Source organism: Chiroxiphia lanceolata, chromosome 8, assembly GCF_009829145.1.
Source record: "Chiroxiphia lanceolata isolate bChiLan1 chromosome 8, bChiLan1.pri, whole genome shotgun sequence".
Classification (NCBI taxonomy): Eukaryota; Metazoa; Chordata; class Aves; order Passeriformes; family Pipridae; genus Chiroxiphia; species Chiroxiphia lanceolata.
The window spans coordinates 37,421,072-37,439,164 of NC_045644.1; the positions used below are offsets into that span (position 1 = coordinate 37,421,072).

At 53.2% G+C, this 18,093-nt stretch overlaps 2 protein-coding genes across 6 annotated transcripts in view; one reads left to right on the plus strand and one right to left on the minus strand.

Annotated features, from left to right (window-relative positions):
- Window positions 1-4,145: 4,145 nt before the first annotated feature.
- Window positions 4,146-11,041, minus strand: ANAPC16 (anaphase promoting complex subunit 16). The gene is made up of 4 exons (XM_032695648.1): window positions 11,001-11,041; window positions 9,002-9,159; window positions 6,605-6,679; window positions 4,146-4,895 (listed from the first exon to the last, which is right to left on the minus strand). Exons 2-4 carry the CDS (start codon window positions 9,141-9,143, stop codon window positions 4,780-4,782), a joined length of 333 nt encoding a protein of 110 aa, XP_032551539.1. The 5' UTR covers window positions 9,144-9,159; window positions 11,001-11,041; the 3' UTR covers window positions 4,146-4,779.
- A 73-nt stretch (window positions 11,042-11,114) lies between these two features.
- Window positions 11,115-18,093, plus strand: part of ASCC1 (activating signal cointegrator 1 complex subunit 1) — a 34,171-nt gene continuing 27,192 nt past the window's right edge. For 2 of the 5 annotated variants that reach the window (XM_032695642.1, XM_032695643.1), the window contains exons 1-5: window positions 11,122-11,623; window positions 12,544-12,668; window positions 13,745-13,847; window positions 14,800-14,897; window positions 16,280-16,458. In XM_032695642.1, coding sequence (XP_032551533.1) covers window positions 12,560-12,668; window positions 13,745-13,847; window positions 14,800-14,897; window positions 16,280-16,458 — 489 coding nt within the window. In that variant the 5' untranslated portion in view covers window positions 11,122-11,623; window positions 12,544-12,559. Of the gene's footprint in view, window positions 11,624-12,543; window positions 12,669-13,744; window positions 13,848-14,799; window positions 14,898-16,279; window positions 16,459-18,093 lie in introns of all 5 variants that reach the window. The other 3 variants (XM_032695640.1, XM_032695644.1, XM_032695641.1) reach the window with 2 other exon arrangements.

Below are 18,093 nucleotides of genomic sequence, written 5' to 3' on the forward strand. Positions count from 1 at the left end.
CCGAACTGGCGATAAAGGGCTTTGTTTGTCCTCCCGCTGCGCTGCCCGCGGCTTTATCGGAGGGGCTGAGCACACTCTGCAGTCACCCCGGGACCTATTTTGGGTCCTGTCCTTCCCGAGCCGAGATTGATAACAGCCCGGCAGTAAACACAGTGCAGAGCAGAAAGTGCCCGGCAGTGAGGGGGACGGGACCCCCTCTGTGGTGACCCCCCGCCCAAAGGGTGCGGGGCAGCGGGTGCTGGGGGGTCTGGGCACCCCACCAGCAGCTGCTTTTTAGGGCTCAAAGCTTGAATCCATCGCCCTTTTGGGAGTGGGAGTCCAAGCGGGGGGAGTGGGGAGCATCCCAGGGAGCAGAGGGGCTGTGTGGGGAGCTGGGAACAAGTCCAGGCTCCCGCCTGCAGCTTGCAGAGCCACTGCTCGGCTTTTTGGAATAAAAGATGAGCAACCCCCACCCCCAGCTGTTAGAAATACACCCCGATATTTGCACACTCACGCTCAGGAACGGCTGAATGGTGCTTAGGATCCTGTTTTTCACAAAATGTACCTGGTGGGTTTATTTGTCCCCACAACCACTAAGTCGGTACAAATGTTGGCTGGGTGAGGCTGAAAATAGATGAGGAACTGCTGGTTTTGGGGTCAAAACAGGGGGAAAACAGCACATAAACAAAAAAGAGGCAAAGGACCAGAGGGAAGACGCCTTGCTAAAAATAAGCTGGAATTCTGGAGCCAAGCATAAATATTTTTCTTTCTTTGCCATAGCATCTCCTGGTAGGCAGGGGAGAGGCAGCTCTGGTGTGATGGCAAGTTTTAAAGGGAAATGTAATTTTTGATCCCTGTAATAAAATAATCCCTACAGAAGTCCATGCACTTCGGCTGGGAAGGGAGAAGGATGTGGGGCTGGCAGCTCCTTCTCCTCCCCAAAAGAGGCTGAGATCCAGGCTGCTCCACCGCAGCCGAGCCTCGAGGAATGGTTTTGGGCTGGAAAGCGAAGTTTAGTTAGCTACAGCGTAGCTAATCCCTGAGCTTCCCCTCCCCAGGTCCTGCTGCTGGCACGAACCCAGCGCGGTTTTTGTGGAGGAGCAGTGTGTCTTCCCCCTGACCTGCTGGCCTTTCTGGGAGAACAGAGAGGGATCTAAACTTTCTGGACAGGCTGTTCCCAGGCAGCTGTGCCTTGTGGGATGCCCTTCCGTGTTGAGATTTGCTGGATCACTCCGAGTTCCAGCCTGGCTGGCTTTGCAAAGGGTTAAGCAGGAGCCTGGGGGAGCGGCTGGCACTGGGGAGGGTCCTCGGCTGGGCCCCTGTCCGGGATGTGCTGAGCTCAGCGGTTTTGCAGGGCTGCAGGGGGAGGGGGCTGGAGAGGAGGAGGAGGAGAGGAAGGGAGGAGATGTATCGAGGGGCTCGGCGAGTGCCTTGGTGCACGTCGGGTACAAACCGTGCCCCACGTGTGGTGGGGGGTGAATTCCTGCCCCACAAGGTGCTGCCGCTGCCTACGGTGTAGTTGTTTGTTCCCAGCAGCTCCGTGGCCCAAAAAGCTGCTTTTAGGTAGATTTGCACATTATTTTGTCCCTCGGGGTTGGCGCAGAGGCCACCGTGATCCTCCGTGTCCAAGCACTCCCGTGGGGAATGTAACAGAGGGGCTGAGGCTGCCGTTTTTGGGGCATCCCCTCAGTGCCTGCTGGGTGGGTGTCCTTCACACACCCTCTGGCCCCGTCCTCGCTCGCAGGGTCCCCGATTGTGGCAGGGGGTGGCGGGCACACGAGGGGTGACCCTGTGCATCCTCTGTGCCCGTGGCCAGGGCTGACAGGTGAGCTGTGGCTGCGTGGGACGCGGCGGCAGGTCCCGGCGTGCCGCCGGCCGGGCAGGTCCCTGCCACAGCCGAACCTCCCGGGCCCGTCTCTCGCCCCCGGGACAAGCAGCTGCAGGAGCCGGGCGGAGAGGAACAAGGAACGTGCATCCAGGAGGGCGGTGGACAGGTTTTTGGCAGCTGAGATGCCGAGCTGGCACCGCAGATTTGCGGGGGGGGGGGGCTCTGAAACTCATCTCCCCGTGGGTGCTTCTGGGGGAGAAGATGGGAGATGGTGTTTCGGGGGTGCTGCCCCACTCTGCTGCACCCTGGATGCTGGAGGGGCCTTCCCGGGCGGGCTCCTTGCCCGGGCAGCAGGGCGAGCGCGTGCCTTGGCGCCGTGGCCAGCAGTGCGAGGAGCCGGGGAGGGGAGCTGTGAGCGGGGCCGGTACATAACGTTCTGCCTCGAGCACCCACAGGAAAACCAACCAGCAGCCCTGAACGAGGCTCTTTGTTCGGCTTTTTTTTTTTTTTTTTTTTTTATTCTCCCTCCCCTCCCCTGCATCAACTTTTTCTGGCAGCTGACGGGTTCCCTTTCCCCCCCCCGCGCTCCGTGCTCAGCTGCGGCCTCCGAACAGCCCCCGAGAGCCCCGGGGTGAGGGGGCAACGGGGCTCCCAAACCTCAAGGAGGGATATTTACCGCCGGCGCTGCCCCACTGATCTGCAAAGCAGGAAATAGGCTGGGGAGTTTCCAGCTGCCAGGGGAAAGCTGGGTTTGGAGGAGGGGGAGAGCGGAGGGATTTTGCCAGTGCGGTGCAGCGATGCCTCCAGCTCTCCCTGCCTTACATAAAGTGTTTACTGAGCGGGAGGAGGGAACGGCCAACAACATGTTTGTGCATTCGTAGTACTGTACAGGGTGAACTTTTCACTTCCTCTCAATAGCTCTCACACATGTGTCTATTTTGGTGCTGGGCACACATACAAACACACCATGTACAGCACGGAGCCGGGGACGTTCCCTGCTCCTGCTCTGTCCCAGCACAAAGAGCGGCTGGAAAACAAGGAACGGGAGGAGGGCGAGGGGGATAAATCTCAGCCCCGCCGTGTTTTGGATGTGTACAGGGAGGTCTGGGCACTGCCTGGGCACTGCATCCCGTGGGCAGCGCCGCAGGCACCGAGCCCCCAGCTGGGAGTTCCCAGAGGGCTGGTGGAGTGGAAAAGTTTCCCAAGTCGAGCAGTAGAAAGGAAAGGCTCTTTCTGGGTCTGATTACGCCGGGTTCAGCAAGTGGGGGGTTTGGGGATCTGCTGTTCCCTTCCCAAACCCCACAGTGATGCGGGGCAGGTATTTTTGGCAGGTTTGGCCAAGGTACATTCGGGTGGCTGGAGTAAGGAGGATTAAAAATAGATAATACCAAACAAAAAAGCTGATGATTGAAACGCTCCCTTCTTTCCCAAGCAAGCCCATCTGGGATGGAGTTTTGATCCCGCCTGCCGTCACGTTTAAAGCGATCCTGGCCACGGACCCGCTGACTGTGCAGGAGGCCCCCGCAGAGCAGGGGCTGGCAGCCCTCCAAGGCTGGGGAGGAGGTTTTCCGGGCTGGGGCCGGGGCCGGGACACGTCTCAGCTGAGCCGCAGCCTTACGTGGGAACGCCCCTACAACGCTCCAGGAACCTCGCCGTGAATTTCCACGGAGCTGGAGTTCGGGCTTCACCAGCAGTGTGGGGCTCTGGATCACCCAAATCTCTGACACTGGAACTGATTTATTAACGGCAACAAACACAGAAGGTGGCTGTGTACTTTCCCCCCTTAGTTTTGGCTCACTGCCGGTGATCCAGCTAAAATGGGGAGAGTTTCCAATTAATCTGTTTCAATCCAGATGTGGCTGGACTGAAATAGTGAGTAAAAAATACAATCATCTAGTAAATAAGATGTTGAAAATGGAAGACTTAGGCATCTGGAGCAGTAAATCATATAATTGCTTGCATACGGTGCTGCTCCTACCCCCTGCTGGCCAGCAGAGCCGTGGGGTGAAGGCTCTCATCCATGGAAAATCATGTTGAAATGGTTATGCCAGAACATGGAAATCCAGCTCCCTCCAGGAACAGAAGTGAAGTACAACCGAAAAACAAGATGATTAAAATGGATGGATTTAAATAAGGGGTTTCTGCTGCTGGCTGAGCTAAACCAAGATTAAAATCTGATTTAAATCAATCCACTTTTGAGCGTGAGTTCCTCTCAAACTGAACTTCACTTGACCATCACGACAGCCGAGCTGCCTCCGAGCTTCATTAAACCTCGCCTACCTCCTGAACAGATGACTGTTTCCCTCATCAGACCCTCCCCCACCACATAAACTGTTTCGAAGAGAGAATTATTTTATTGTCACAGAGAAATTTAATACAGAACAAAGAGGGAAAAGTTTCAGAGTATTAAAGAAAGAGCAGTGTCCTTCCTTACCAGCGCTACTAGAGAAACGGTGATGGAGAGGGAACAGCTTCCGAGGCACCGCCTGGCCCCTCACCCGACCTGGGCCAGTTCCTGCCGTGTCCATCCCCCAGAACAAGGGCTGGGGCTGAGGAGTGTTTTTGGCAGGGTGTCATTCGCTGCAGAGCACAGACAGGGGTTTCCCCAGCCACCCAGTGCTTCGGCCGCGCGCCAGCGCAGGGCCAGGCCGAGTTACTGGGTCGCCCTCCCCGCGGCCACACTGTCAGTGTGCCCTCCTCTGTCAATAATACAGTGACTCTCCGAGAGCTGCACAGCTGATCCTGCCTTCTAAGTTACAGAGACCGAGCCCTGCCAGCCTGTCAGAGTGAGGACTTACAGAATCCAGTCATTTCTGTTTATTGGCAGCTTTACGGGGGATCCCCGCTCTCAGAAAGACGCGAAGCCCCGTCGTGCCGATGCAGCTGTCAGCATCTGACGAATGGGGGGTGTTTGGAGGCCAGGCCACGGAATGTTTTTCTTCTGCTCCCTGACAGCAGCGATCCAGACACACTCAGCCCGAGGAAGGAGTGAATCCCAGGAGCTGCTCTATTGGCTTGTACCTCCACTCATCTGCCTCCAGCTCCTCCACCAGACCGGCTAGTTTTTCCATCCTTGCGACTTGTTGATCTGCGAGTTCAAAGGTAACTGTGGTTTGCAATGGCAGCGCAATTAAACCTTTCAATTAGATGCAAATTCCCAGCTGTCAGTGGGGAGCAGGGTGGAATAAAACCCACCGAGCCCCTTTGAATCCAAACCCACCCTGTGCAAACGGCGAGGAGAAAGCAGGGACAGGCTTTTCTGCCCCGGTGTGCATTTACCCATCCCTGCCCGTGCCGTGTACATTCAGGTCCTAACAGGGAAACACAAGGCCCATTAGTGTACAGGGGTGAAAACAGGATGGAGCTCATTTCTTTAGCATAAATATTTATAGTGCAGAAGAACAGAGAAGTTCAGAGGGCTTGGTCAGCCCACGGGAGAGCTGGGTGCAGCACAAAGAACTCCTGGCTTTAATGAAGGTCCTCGGAGGAGGACCTGGATGAGTGTGGCAGAAAGGCTCTGCAATCAGAGCCTGCTAACAAGATGAAGGTCTGTCCCTGGGGATCCCCAAGACAACACGTTCCTCTTAGGTTTATCTGTAACTGATTTGTGTGCTGGGTACATGGGCTCCATTTTCAGTTAAGTTATCTGCAGTGGTGCAGAGACGGGAATTATCTCTTCTCCTGGCTCTGCTGGAAGTGTAACAATGGGCTGTAAACTCACTGCAGCCTCTTGGAGAGATGGCCCAGGACTAGAGAGAGGTGTAACATAAACTGTGCATGATTTATGCTGACTGCAGCACTGGGTGCTTTGGAGAGGGACTCTTCTCACTCCACCTCCTGCAACAGAGTGCTTTTGGGAACTGTCAAACAAACAAGCCAAAAAATGATGACCTTGATCTTTTCCTTTAAGCCCTACACCTTTCTTACAAAGAGAAAACAGGGAGGTGCTCTGCAAACCAGTTTCCAAGGCTGGTCTCTGTCGGGGTGCCAGGCTGTGCAGCCCCCAGTAGCTACAGCCACAACAGAGCTGTGGAAACAAGGGCTCAGAAGTTCAGCTTGGCTTTTTGGTTCATAAATAGAGGATCACAGCCTTGCAAGCTGCTGCACGCCCTCAGACCACCTCCTGACAACCGGAGGAGGACAGGAAACCTCCACGGTCTGAGACAACAGGTGGAAGTACCATTCGAGCTGACAAGAGGTGGGGACAGAAAGGATGTGACCCTGCAGCAGCAGGCAGGATCTGGTGCTGAGCTCTGCTCTGAGAACCGAAGCTGAGTGCAATCAAGCCCATCCTTTGGTTACAGGGTGAAGGGCCCAGGAGGGAAACAGAGGTTCAAAGAAGACATAAGGCTCTTCCCTGGGGAGGCAGGGAGTGGAGTCAGCCCTGTCACACCACGCCACGCCACGCCAGGCACCTCCTGAGCACCTCTGGGAACCTCGCTTGACCCTGCCGGTGCCACGAGGGCTCAGCTGAGAAACAAAGGTGGAATGGAGCGTCTCTTTGCCCCAGGCCAGAGAGACAGTCAGTGCCGGGCTGAGAGATCAGAGCGTGGGCGTTTCCTGCCCATAACCTCCTCCTCTGGCCTCACCTCCGCGCAGGCCACGACAAACAAGCTTCGGGAGGCACGGCCTGTTCCCGCCCAGGCTCTGTGGGCTCCCGGCGCTTTGCATAGGGCTTGCAAAAGGACTCGGGGGGTGGCCTGACTTAGCGTTCGTGGTGCTTTTTTGTGGTTGGCACCCGAGAGCAGGTCAGGCTTCTCCCCTGCCCCCCTCCCCGCCGCAGCAGACGGTGCTTACCATGCTTCACCTGCTTCAGTGTCGACGCCACCTGGAAGCTGAAGACAGACTCACAGAGGAATCTCTCGGAGCCATCTGTAAGCAGGAAAAAGAGGTGGCTGAACCCCAGAGTTAAGGCTGAGCAGCGTTCACTGAGTGCTGCCGACCTTCTATTTTCACGTTGGAGGTGTGGGTTTCCCCCCTGCCTCGCCAGCCCCTGTGACCCTGCCCAGGGCTCTGGCTGGTTCCTGGTGCCACCTGGGGGACATCCCGGCTGGAATTCTGCTACATCCCCTCTGACAAGCAATTTTAGTCCATTTTTAAATAGAAGGTAAGCTAAGGAGAAGCCAGGTAATGTTATGGCAGTCTTGGATTCCCTCAGGGCTCAGACGCTTGTGTCCTTAGAATGCTTTAGGATCTCTCACAGGCTCAGACCATAACCCTGCATAAAGAATTTCAAATAATGTGTATCTTGCCATCCAAGTCAGTAATTTATCACACAAGTGACTCAGAAATAAAGCAATCTGGAAAAACACAGCTAATTGTGTGCCAAGTACTGACACAGTTTATACTGCTTCCTTCTAAAAAAAACCAAAATACCTAAAGGTCTATTTAAAAACAAGCGAGATAGTTAAAGTAACAACAGAAATCAGTCAGTCAGTGGGGATTTTTGAAGAGGAAACTGGTATGCAGCTCCCCCACTGGACCTGCCTGACGAAAGAATGGGTGTATCACCTTTTGTGTCAGAAATTAAAAAGCAAACCTAAAGCTTCCTGAAACAGGGACAGTGTTTGGTTGTTGCTGCCACCCAGAGCAGATGAACTGCTGTGTTCCTGGTAAAGAGGTCAGCCCAAAGCACAATCAATTAAAAGCCCTGTGCCATAATGACATGGAGAGAAGCAATTTCAAAGACTAAGGGTAGAGCAAAACTCCGGAAAAATCTAATCCAAAGCTGAACCACAGGGAAGAGCTGGAGATTCGCTGTGCCCAGAGCACCTCTTGCAAGAGCTGAAATGCTGTGTTGGTGCTGCCCCAAACATATCCTCCCCTTTCCAGGGAGCAGGACCAGGGCAGGGATTGTTCCCCTGTGCTGGGCACAGCTGAGGTCCCTCGAGGGCTGGGCCCAGTTCTGGGCCCTCAACAGGAGAGACCCGGAGGGGCTGGAGCGTGTGCAGGGAAGGGAACGGAGCTGGGGAAGGGGCTGGAGCAGCAGGAGGGGCTGAGGGAGCTGGGGGGGCTCAGCCTGGAGCAAAGGAGGCTCAGGGGGGACCTTCTGGCTCTGCAAGTCCCTGACAGGAGGGGGGAGCCGGGGGGGGTCGGGCTCTGCTCCCAGGGAACAAGGGACAGGAGGAGAGGGAACGGCCTCCAGCTGTGCCAGGGGAGGCTCAGGTTGGACATCAGGAGGAATTTGTTGCTGGAAAGGGTGGTCAGGCCTTGGCAGGGGCTGCCCAGGGGGGTGGTGGAGTCCCCAGCCCTGGAGGTGTCCAAGGAATGACTGGACATGGCACTCAGTGCTCCAGTCTAGTTGTAAGGTGGTGATCAGGCACAAGTGGAACTCCATGATGTCGGAGGCTTTTTCCAGCCTTACAGTTCTGTTCTCTCCTCTGACTCCCTGTCTGTCCTGCCGAGTGGCTCTCAGGAGGAACAGCTGCCTGTCTATTTGGTAACATGAAGTGCTTCATTACTTTAATTTGTTTTGAGGGCTCGTTAAGTTCTGTGAGCAAGCCTTTAGTCATAATTACTTCAATAGCCTGGCATATGGGCTCTAATGTGTAATAAAAACAGCCCTTCAACGGCACAGCCATCAGCTCCCAGCTGCCCTGTGCTGCCATGGGGACACCCCAGGCTCAGTCCCAGCCATCCCACTGGATTTCAGGTTCACACAGACAAGTGCTCCGTGGTGACATGGGAAGTTCAAGGGGAACAGACAGACAGATAGACCCTGGTTTAACCCTGTCATCTGGAGAACCTGCCCTTCCTCCCTCACCCAGAGCAGCTGCAGCATGCCCAGCTCCTCCTTCGGAAGGGCTCAGGCACCCAGACACAAGCTGGCAGGGATACAAGCTGCCTCCCGTACTAGCCCAGTCAAATCCAACCCAAACCAAGAAAAATACTCCTGCCTCAGCTATCCTCACAGTAATCCCTGCCTGACATCAAAGGATTAGCTAACAATGAGCAATTAACACCGTCATGTTCCCTTTCTGTAGGTCCCCTCCTCGTCTGAAGTGTTGTCATGGAGCTAAAAAACAGGTGACTGCCAGAAAAATCATTTCCTCATGAACAACTGGTGGGAAAGGCGGGGCTGCTCGGGACCCTGGTGCTTCCTTTCTCCCTTCAGCTTTTGGCAGCTAAAGTCCAAAAAGGCAGCAGGGTGCCAAGCCCAACAAGTTGGAGGAGGAGAAGGGCAGGAGCAATCACCTTCCAGCATCTCCCCAGCTCCTTTGGGGTAAGTGAAGAGGGCTTTCCGGGGCGGTGCCAGGTCCGAAACGCTGAACCCCGACCCTGTCACGGAGCTGCCGCTGACTCCGCCAGCCGAAGAGGAGGAGGAGGAGGCTGCCATCTCACCCCGTCCCAGCCTGGAAGAACAAAGAGGCAGCAGAGCCCAGTTAGAGACGCGGTGTCTCGGAGTTTCCCGGGGCGCAGAGCCAGCGGCTCTGAGGTCGGATGAGGGTGGTGAGGGGCAGGAAGATGCCGCCTCCGCTGCCTCAGAGCTTCAAGGCTGCCCTGCGTGCGTGGGAGAGCTGCCTGCACCCCACTGCCTGTGGGGATGGGCACAGAGAGACCCCGAAACTGTGGGTAATGCCCGCTCCGACCCCTCAGACAAGGGACCCTGGGAACTCGTCCAGATGATCATCCAGATGATGCACAAAAATAACTTGAATTCACTGGCCTTTAGCTGCCCTGGCCCTTGTCCTACTCCCCAGGGTCATAAAAAGGCTTTTTTTTTTTTGCGCCCTTTTTTTTTTTTTTTCCTTGTTTCCAGGAGCACAAACACAGAAAAAGTCCTGCTGCCTCATAAACCTGGAAGGCTGCAGGACTGCCAGTTCCAGGGCTGCATCCTGCACGAAGCCACACTGTGCTTAACTTGCGGCAGCTGCTTTCTGCATCATTCCAGATGTGCTTTTGCCTTTAAAAACTGTATTTGACCTAAACTGGCAATGGCTGAGGATCCAACTGCCTGTGCAGCACAAGCCCAGTCGCCTCTTCAACACCTTTTTCTCATCCTTGTTTTAATTTAAGAGGTACTGGCTGTATGTTTGTCATGACAGAGTTCTTAAAACTCACCGTGTACCTCTCTGGTAGTAAAATAGGTGTCACTTGGCACTTATGAGTGACAGCACTTCCTGCTCCCCCAAACACTTATAAGCACCTCCCCATTATCGTGCCCTTTTAATTCATTTCTGTTATCCTATTTAGTACATTTCTGCAGGCACTGGAGGGTACACAGACAGTGCCTTTGGAAAGCATGCAAGGATTTTGTGGAGAAAATGGGGTTTTAAGAGGCTGTCACAACTAGGAATTGTGTTCTGTCACAGTTAATCATGGAATCCTGGAATAGTATGGGGTTGGAAGGGACCTTAAAGGCCATCCAGTTCCAACCATGGGCAGCTTCCACTAGCCCAGGTGGCTCCAACCTGGCCTTGGACACTTCCAGGGATGGGGCAGCCCCAGCTTCTCTGGGCAACCTGTGCCAGGGCCTCCCCACCCTCACAGGGAAAGATTTATTCCAAAGCCGCAGTCTAACCCTGCCCTCCATCAGTGTGCAGCCATTCCCCCTTGTCCTTGTACACACTCTCTCCAGGGGCGCTCAGGGCTGTTTCATTCACTGCGTGTCACACAGAACACAGCAGCTCACAGGAGGCCGGGGGCTTAGGGACGGTGAAGGAGAACCCTGGATGAAATAAACTTTTATCACGGCTATGCCACGTCCAGTAACACCTTCCTCAGCTCCCCGCTCGCGAGGGCGGCGAGATGACGGTTTGCGTTGAAACCACGGCGACCGGGGGGGGCTCGCAGACCCGACAGATTCCTATAGGCGTAGCTGCAGGGGGTTTTATTTTAAAGGAACACAGGGGAGAGGAGGCAACAGGTCGGGGCGATGCCGGGGCGTGTACGCGAACCCGCGCCCTCAGGCGCCTGACACGCCGCCATCTTTACGGGAGGCGGGGCCGCCTCGCCACAGACCACGCCCCCTTCAGACCACGCCCCAAAGGACACCGAGTCCGTCGCAGGCCACGCCTCCTTCCCGCCCCCCCCGGCCCCTCCGCGCCGCTTCCCGGTGAGTGCGGAGTCCCCGCCCGCGCCGCCGCCGCCTCTGCCCTCCCCGCCTCCTCCCGTTCGCCCTAGCGCCCTCCGTCTCCCGGTCCACCCCCTTCCCGCCGCTCCCAGGTGCCCTCCCGGGCCCTCTCTCCGTTACCTGGGCGCCCGGGCGGCGGCTGGGCGCGGGCGGCGCGCGTGGCCGCGCTCGCGGTGCATGATGGGGCGGGCGCGCCACTTCCGCCGGGGCGCGGGAGGGAGGGAGGGAGGGGAGCGGGGGCAACAAAATGGCGGCGGGGGCGGCTTAGGGGATGCCCCGCTGCTCCCGCCGCCTTCTCGCAGGGGTTCGGCCGTAAAGCTTAGGGGTTCAGGCGTAGAGCTTCCCTGCTCTCGGCGCCCCGGGGGTTTGCGCGGTGCGGGCCGTGGCGGGGCTGCTGTGCCCCTGCCGACCTCCCCGGAGCTGCCCGTAGCCCCTCTGGATCGTGCCCTCAGGAGCCAGTTTCTGTCCCTGGCCGTACCCTTGGGAGCCTAATCCTGCCCCTAAACTTGCCCTCAGGAGCCTTATTCTGCGCAAAAGCTGCCTCCCCGTCTGCCGTGTGCCTCCCGAACCCCCTATCGCTGCTCGGCTTTCAAGAAATTGGCGCCAACGTGTGTTTAAAAACGTGAACCAAAAAAAACCCAAACCAAACCCAGCGGCACTGCGATTTTTTTTCATAGCTTACTCTGTGTGCAGTTCACCTCTGCACTTCTTCCCTTGAGCTACGGGAGTTTTTTATTTTCAGTGTAAGTTCTGAGTGGTTGTGAGTCATTTCAGAAGGTAGGGCTTGAACTGAGGGGAAAAACATTAACCTTCTGAACCTGATGTCCCTGTATAATAAATCTAGTTTAGAATAAATGCTCCTTCAAAGGCACGCTCTTAATTTTTTCCTGTTGTGTTGCAGTGGGCAGGTAAATGTTCTGTAAAAATTCACAGAGGTGAATTTTTTGGTGGAGACTTTGTTTTCTAAGTAACAGAGATTTCTGGTTTTAAACCAAGGCAAACTGAGACGTTAATTTAAAAAATTAAATTTATTTAATTACATTTAGTGAATATTAATTATATTATTAATTTCATTAATATTAAATTAACCATTTCAGTAAACATAGAATTTTAAGTGAAGATTAAGATAGGTCACTGCCAGTTGTTTGCTTTTGCACCATTAAATGTTCTCTGCTGTAAAAACTGTAACTCAGTGCCAGCTAAACCCCAAAGAAACTGAAATGTAGCATTGACTGAGGTTGGAGTGAGTTTTAGGCAGAATTACATATCTTATATTGCTTAAATTTTGCTTAAATTGTACCTGATTGTGCTTTCCAAGCTGACAAAGAATGCGCTTGAAGTTCCCATAAAATTACTCTTTGATTGAGTGTTGTAAGGTTTGAGGAGGTTTTGCCTTTCCGAAGTCTCTTGTGCGTGCACAGAGGAGCTTTAAACTCAAGGAGGGGCGATTTAAATTGTTTATAGGGAAGGAATTGTTCCCTGTGAGGGTGGGGAGGCCCTGGCACAGGTTGCCCGGAGAAGCTGTGGCTGCCCCATCCCTGGAAGTGTCCAAGGCCAGGTTGGACAGGGCTTGGAGCAACCTGGGATAGTGAGAGATACGGAGGTAGAACTGGGTGGAATTTACCTTCCCTTGACCTGAGCTGCAAAGCTGTCTTTGTTTTCGCAGCCGGAGGAGCAGGATGGATGTGCTGAGGCCCACCCTGGTGAGGATCGGGGGGCGAGTGTACCGGAAGAATCTCATCCAAGAGCAGCCCTTCCCGCAGGAGGAGGAGGAGGATTTCTGTGCAGGTGAGGAGTGATGCTCAAGAGGTGAAAACATCAACCCTGGGGACCCAGGGAGCTCTGAGTGTCATCTCTGGTGTCTTTGTGAGCACAAAGACCTGCCCCTGTGGTGGAGTCAAGTGTTAAGAGGGAGAAAACTTCTGTTTGATCCCTGATGATCCTGCTGCCCCAAGAGTGGGAGGAATCCCAGTTTCCCGACCCCCACGTGGGTTTGGCTGCTGTGCTGCGGAGGGGCAGTTTGCTTGCTGGGTGTGGAAGATCTCCAGGAAAGGGGAAAAACAAATTAGCTCTGTACATCTGTTTTTCCCAGGTTCCTGAAGTGCCTTTTCTTTTTTGGAGTGTGATTATTTGGAGATATGGCAGCACAGGAAGCTGCTAAAGACCCTCCATCCTTGCAATGTTTGTGCCTTTAGAAACTGGCCTCCTACAATGCAGCTTCTTACCTGTTTTGGGGGGAAAATTCTTCCTGCTGTGGTGCATTTTACCTTTCTTCCTGTGTGTTTGTTGCAGCTGTGTGTGAATTGCTGTGGGCACAGAAAAGCTCCAGTGTTGTTTCTCAGACAGGAAGGGCTGTGGCTGTTGTGTCCTTTTTCTGCCCTCACCTTGCCTTTCAGTGGATTGAACAAAGCTTTGACGTTCTCTTTAGTTCCCCTCAGAGAATTTCTATTTCTCTGAGGATTTCTAGTCTACTTTCACGGAACCCTTGGGCCGAAACTACCCTCACCTTTTATTTGTATTCTTCTGCGGCTTTAAAGTTCTGAATAAGCTGGTGGCTTCCACCCTGCTGGGAGAAGAGACCGTTCCCACTGTGTGGGAATTGCAGAAATTCCAGCTGAGAGCAAACCTGGGCTGTAACTGCCTCTTTCCTGTGCCTCCCAGCCCGCCCGATTTAGAAGCAGTCATTATGTTTTCCGGAGCCGGTGGCAAGGTGATAAATAAAAAGCAGTTATCCTCAGCGGAGAGGAGCCCGTTTCTTCCTTCATTTAACCTTGGGAGAAGGCTGGGAGGAGACTGCTGTCCTACATAAAGTGCTGCCAAACTTTTCAGAGGTTGTACGAGGACTGTTGTGGTTTCCCTGGTAGGCCCCGGTGACTGCGCGGACGATGATCCCTGCGACGCCTTTGTGGTGGAGGAGACTGAGCGAGGCTTCCAGAGCCGGGTGGAGGTTCCCAGCCCCTTGTACAAGTGAGCCTGTGTGCCTGTGGGGTTTGTTTGAGTTGCTGCCAGCTGAGGAAGCAGTTGAGCACAGAATATTTGTTTTCTTTTTGAGGTCGGGGTGAACGCCGGATCTCCGAAACGTGTTCCGTGCTGTGGATTTGAGCGGTCGGGCAGGGAAAATTGGCACTGCCTTCCCAGAGTGGTGGTGCCTCGCTCGACTCCTCGCCGTCCCCGTGGCAGGGACAGCAGGTGGTGCTTGCTGGCTGGCAGGAGAGCGTTTGAGCATCTCTTCCCTTGAACATAAAAGCATCAGGGAGGGTGGGAGAAGGAAGGGGAGGAAGAACTGGGGCGAGCAGCCCGGCAGGGGGAAGTTTGTGAAAGCTTTCAGAGCGAGCACACACCACTGGAATTGGCTATTGACTCCAGTCCAGTGTTTGCTGGGAAGCCTGTGGTGTTCAAAGCTCTGTCTAGTTATTTCTGACAGTTTTATTAGTTTAATAGTTTTGCTGAAATGTAGAGAAGGAAAAGTGGTCCATGGTGTATTTGGATGCTGGCAAATGACTACCTTGAGCAAAGCAAAAAGCAGAAAGAAAGCCCTTAGTTTTTCCTCAACTGGGATAATGGGAAAAAGGGATAACCCAGCTGACAAACAGGCTGTGGCAGGATGTGCTGGGCAGAGCTGTCATGGACCACCTGACTCATTTTAACTTAAGCCAGTTGTGAGCCACAGCTCAACATCGTCCCATGGTCCCAGGCTGCTCATGTGTGAAATCCTGGGAACCTCCTCCCTTCCTGGATAGGGTCCTGCACCATATGTGTGCTGTGTGTGTGCATCCCTCCAGCACAGAAGGACAGAGTCTGGGAGTCCCAGGTGCCTGGGGCCAGCTCAGAGCCTGGGCCATCTCCTGCCCGGACACACTTGGTGGAGACTGGCCCAGCAACACTTTGTGAGTGAGGCTCTTGCACTTTATGCCTCCAGGTATATCATTGGGAAGAAAGGGGAAACCAAGAAGAGGCTGGAAACAGAGACTCGAACCTCCATCAGCATCCCCAAGCCTGGAGTGGAAGGAGAAATTGGTGAGTTGAGCATGCACGAAATGGGTGTGCTTTCACTGGCTCTTGCAAAAACGCAGTTTAAGCTGGGAGGGGGAAGAGGAGGTGTTTTCCCTTTAATTCCTGTTTCTGGCACAGCACTGACTCGTTTTATGGCCCTGGGAAAATCACTTCACTTTTCTTCTGATTTTGTTTTTTCTGTCTATAAATCCTTACAAAGCAGTGTAAGGTTTTTTGGAAAAAAAAGCCCATTTGAATTCGACGAATAGTTTCACTGTTCTGGGCCTTGAATGACAGGCTTGGGAACTTGGGCCCTTTTTGGTTTTGCTTTTAAAACAGTACCTTTTCCATTAAGAAGGAACTGAATTAAACATCCAGAGAAAGGAACCCTGTGTGTTCCTGCACAAAATAAACATCAGCATGTGCTTCAATATGAGAAGTGTTTAGATGACATTGCTGCCGTTCCGGTGCTGTCACTTGATCCCGACAGTGAGAGCAGCCTTTCTGGTACCATATGTTCCTTCTCATCACTTCCAGGGACTTGAAAAAAAGGAGACATTGCTCATCAGGGCTGACCTGTGCAGGACCTGCCAGAGTGGATATTTGGAGGGCTCCTTAGGGTATGCTCCAGGGATTGCTGGCACAGTGTGCAGTTCTGTTTGTGACAGAGCTGTGAGGAGGAAGTGCTGGGGGATCCCACTGTGGTGCTGCATGGGAACATGGTGGTACTTCTCAAGAAGTGAATCTTGACTTCTTCCTGAGGACTGTGAAGGATTATTAAGAAGGCTGAGAGATATTAAAATCACGTAATAATAGGAAGCCAAGAAAATTTTGCTCCTTATGGTTCTTTCCTTTCAAGCTCAAGTGTTCTCCGTTTGGTGCCTTGAAGTGCATGAACAAACGATAACAGGCCATCTTGATCCTTGATAGATTTTCTTTGCTTCTTCACTCTGACTGCCTTTATGAAAACTTGAAATAGTGCTCTAGAAATGTGAAGGGCTGCTGAATTGATGGACTCTCAGTTATTGTTTTTTAGGCACTCAGAGCTGACTTTCTTGAGAACAGAGGGATACTTTTGATGGAATCATCCTGTCTTTGCAGAGGAAAACATGGCCGTGTCAGGCATTTTAAGTCAAGCAGGGAGTCTGGCAGGATTTCTCAGTGCATGGTTGGGGATTTTGATTCCTACTGCTTCCTCAGGAGCCCGGGACTAACAGCAGCGAGGTGCTGGCATGCAGGTTCTTCTAATTCCCTCCTGGCATCTCCTGGGTGAAATGTTCACAAAATCCTCTAATATCGATATTTTAAAGTGCACAGACAAGTATTTGTGTAATCCCACGGTCCATTTAATGACTCCTTATTTATCTCCACGGGAGGCAGACGGGCATTGCTTTGTTTCCTTGCAGTGATCACGGGGCAGCAGCGGGGCGGTGTCGTCTCCGCGCGGACACGCATCGATGTGCTCCTGGACAGCTTCCGTAAGAAGCAGCCCTTCACACACTTCCTGTCCTTTGCTCTCAACCAGCCTGCCATCCAGGAGAAGTTCCTGCAGTTCAAGGAGGAAGTGTTGGAGAAATGCTCACAAGTAAGGATCCACATGGGAATTAAAATGCAGAGTGCTGTTTTTCATTTGTTGAGAGAGCTCTTTGTGTTTACCTTGAAGGCCTTATTCTATTCTGTTTCCTAGGAATGCATTTTTAACAGGCCTGTTACTTAACTTGGTGGGTCTGCTGTGAATTTGTTGAGTGCTGTTGTGAAATCTTCTGAAAGGTGGAATGACTTACTTAGTAAATTGTTAGTTACAATATTTTGTTCTCCTTAGAGGTTTTCCTAGATGGGAGGATATCTAAGATTCAGAAGAGGGTTGGGTTTTTTTATTTTTAATAGGAAAGCCACTAAATAATGCAGTGGACCTTTCTACATTTTATGTGATTCCAACCTAACCATGAAACCAGATAGGAATTCACGAGTTTGCTGCTGCTTCTGTTTCACTTTTCCTTTGGCTCCTGACAGTGAAGGAAGATGGGTGTCATTGCCAGAGCTGAGTGAGAAATGACTTGGTAGCACATGGCATCCTGCAAATCTCATCACTTCCCTTCTTCCCCAGGAGACTTTGTGCTGACAGTCCCTCCTACTTGCCTTCAGATCTTGGGAGCAGCAGGAAATAGTTAGGCACAGGGAAATGAGGAATGGAATGGAAGAAAGGCTCAGTATTCCCTGGTTTATTTTAGTGTGCATCTAGTTCGACAAGAGTGGTGCGTCAGTGGGCTGGGCCGAGGAGAGGGAATGGTGTTATTAAACTGCTGTGTCCTCTGAGTGTGCTGGAGGACATCTCTGGGCAGGAGAGAAGAGTTCTCTTTGTGACTGCTGCAGGTTGCACTGCACACACACTGCGGGGCTCTGTGGGCTGATAATCTTACCTTTGTGACCCTCGCTCCTGCTTGTGCTTTGCAGAGGGGAGAACACAATCGTGCAGATAGCACAGCTCCAGAAGTTTAATTTCCTGTGTCTTTGTGCCGTGGGTGTGAATTATCTGATATCTGGGGAGTTCTTGCTCAAGTTCTTGTGGTCACTTGCATGTCAGTTGTCTCATCTCCAAGAGCTGACCTGAGCTGGCTCTCCAGTCTTGGCTTGCCTGGCAGTTCAGATTCAAGCCCTTCTTCTCCTCCCAGCTGTATATTTCCATGACATTTTAGGAGCTTTCTATCACTGGGATTTCCACCTGACGTTAAATACAACTGAAATTGGCCAGCAGATCCCGGGATTAGCCAGTGTGATGCCATGAGAACCCCTTCCTTGGGCCAGGAGGGTCATCTCTCCCCACTGGCCCGTGGCACTACCTCTGTTAAAGCTCACATTGACTCGGGGGGAGCCCTGCAGGCAGGGGGATGGAAACATTAGCCTGAGGAGGTGTTGGTTGGGCAGAGTGCCGGACCTCACACTGGTGTCAGTGGTGGCCTGGCTCCCTCTGTTGGTTTCTAGTCCCAGGGCCAGCCCTTCTCCCTGCAGGGAGCTCCTCTGTGCTGCCTCCTGCTCGGGGTGCATCTCTGCGGCCCTCCCTTGGCCCAGCCTTGGCTGGTGATCTCACTTGCTCTCCAAACCCCTCCTGATCTTGTCTCTGTCACATTGTTCCTGTCTTTCTCACTCCTAAGTGCCAGTTTGCATGCCTGGGGAGACTGGGAGGTCTGCCATCCCCTTAGAAACATGTTCACAAATTTAT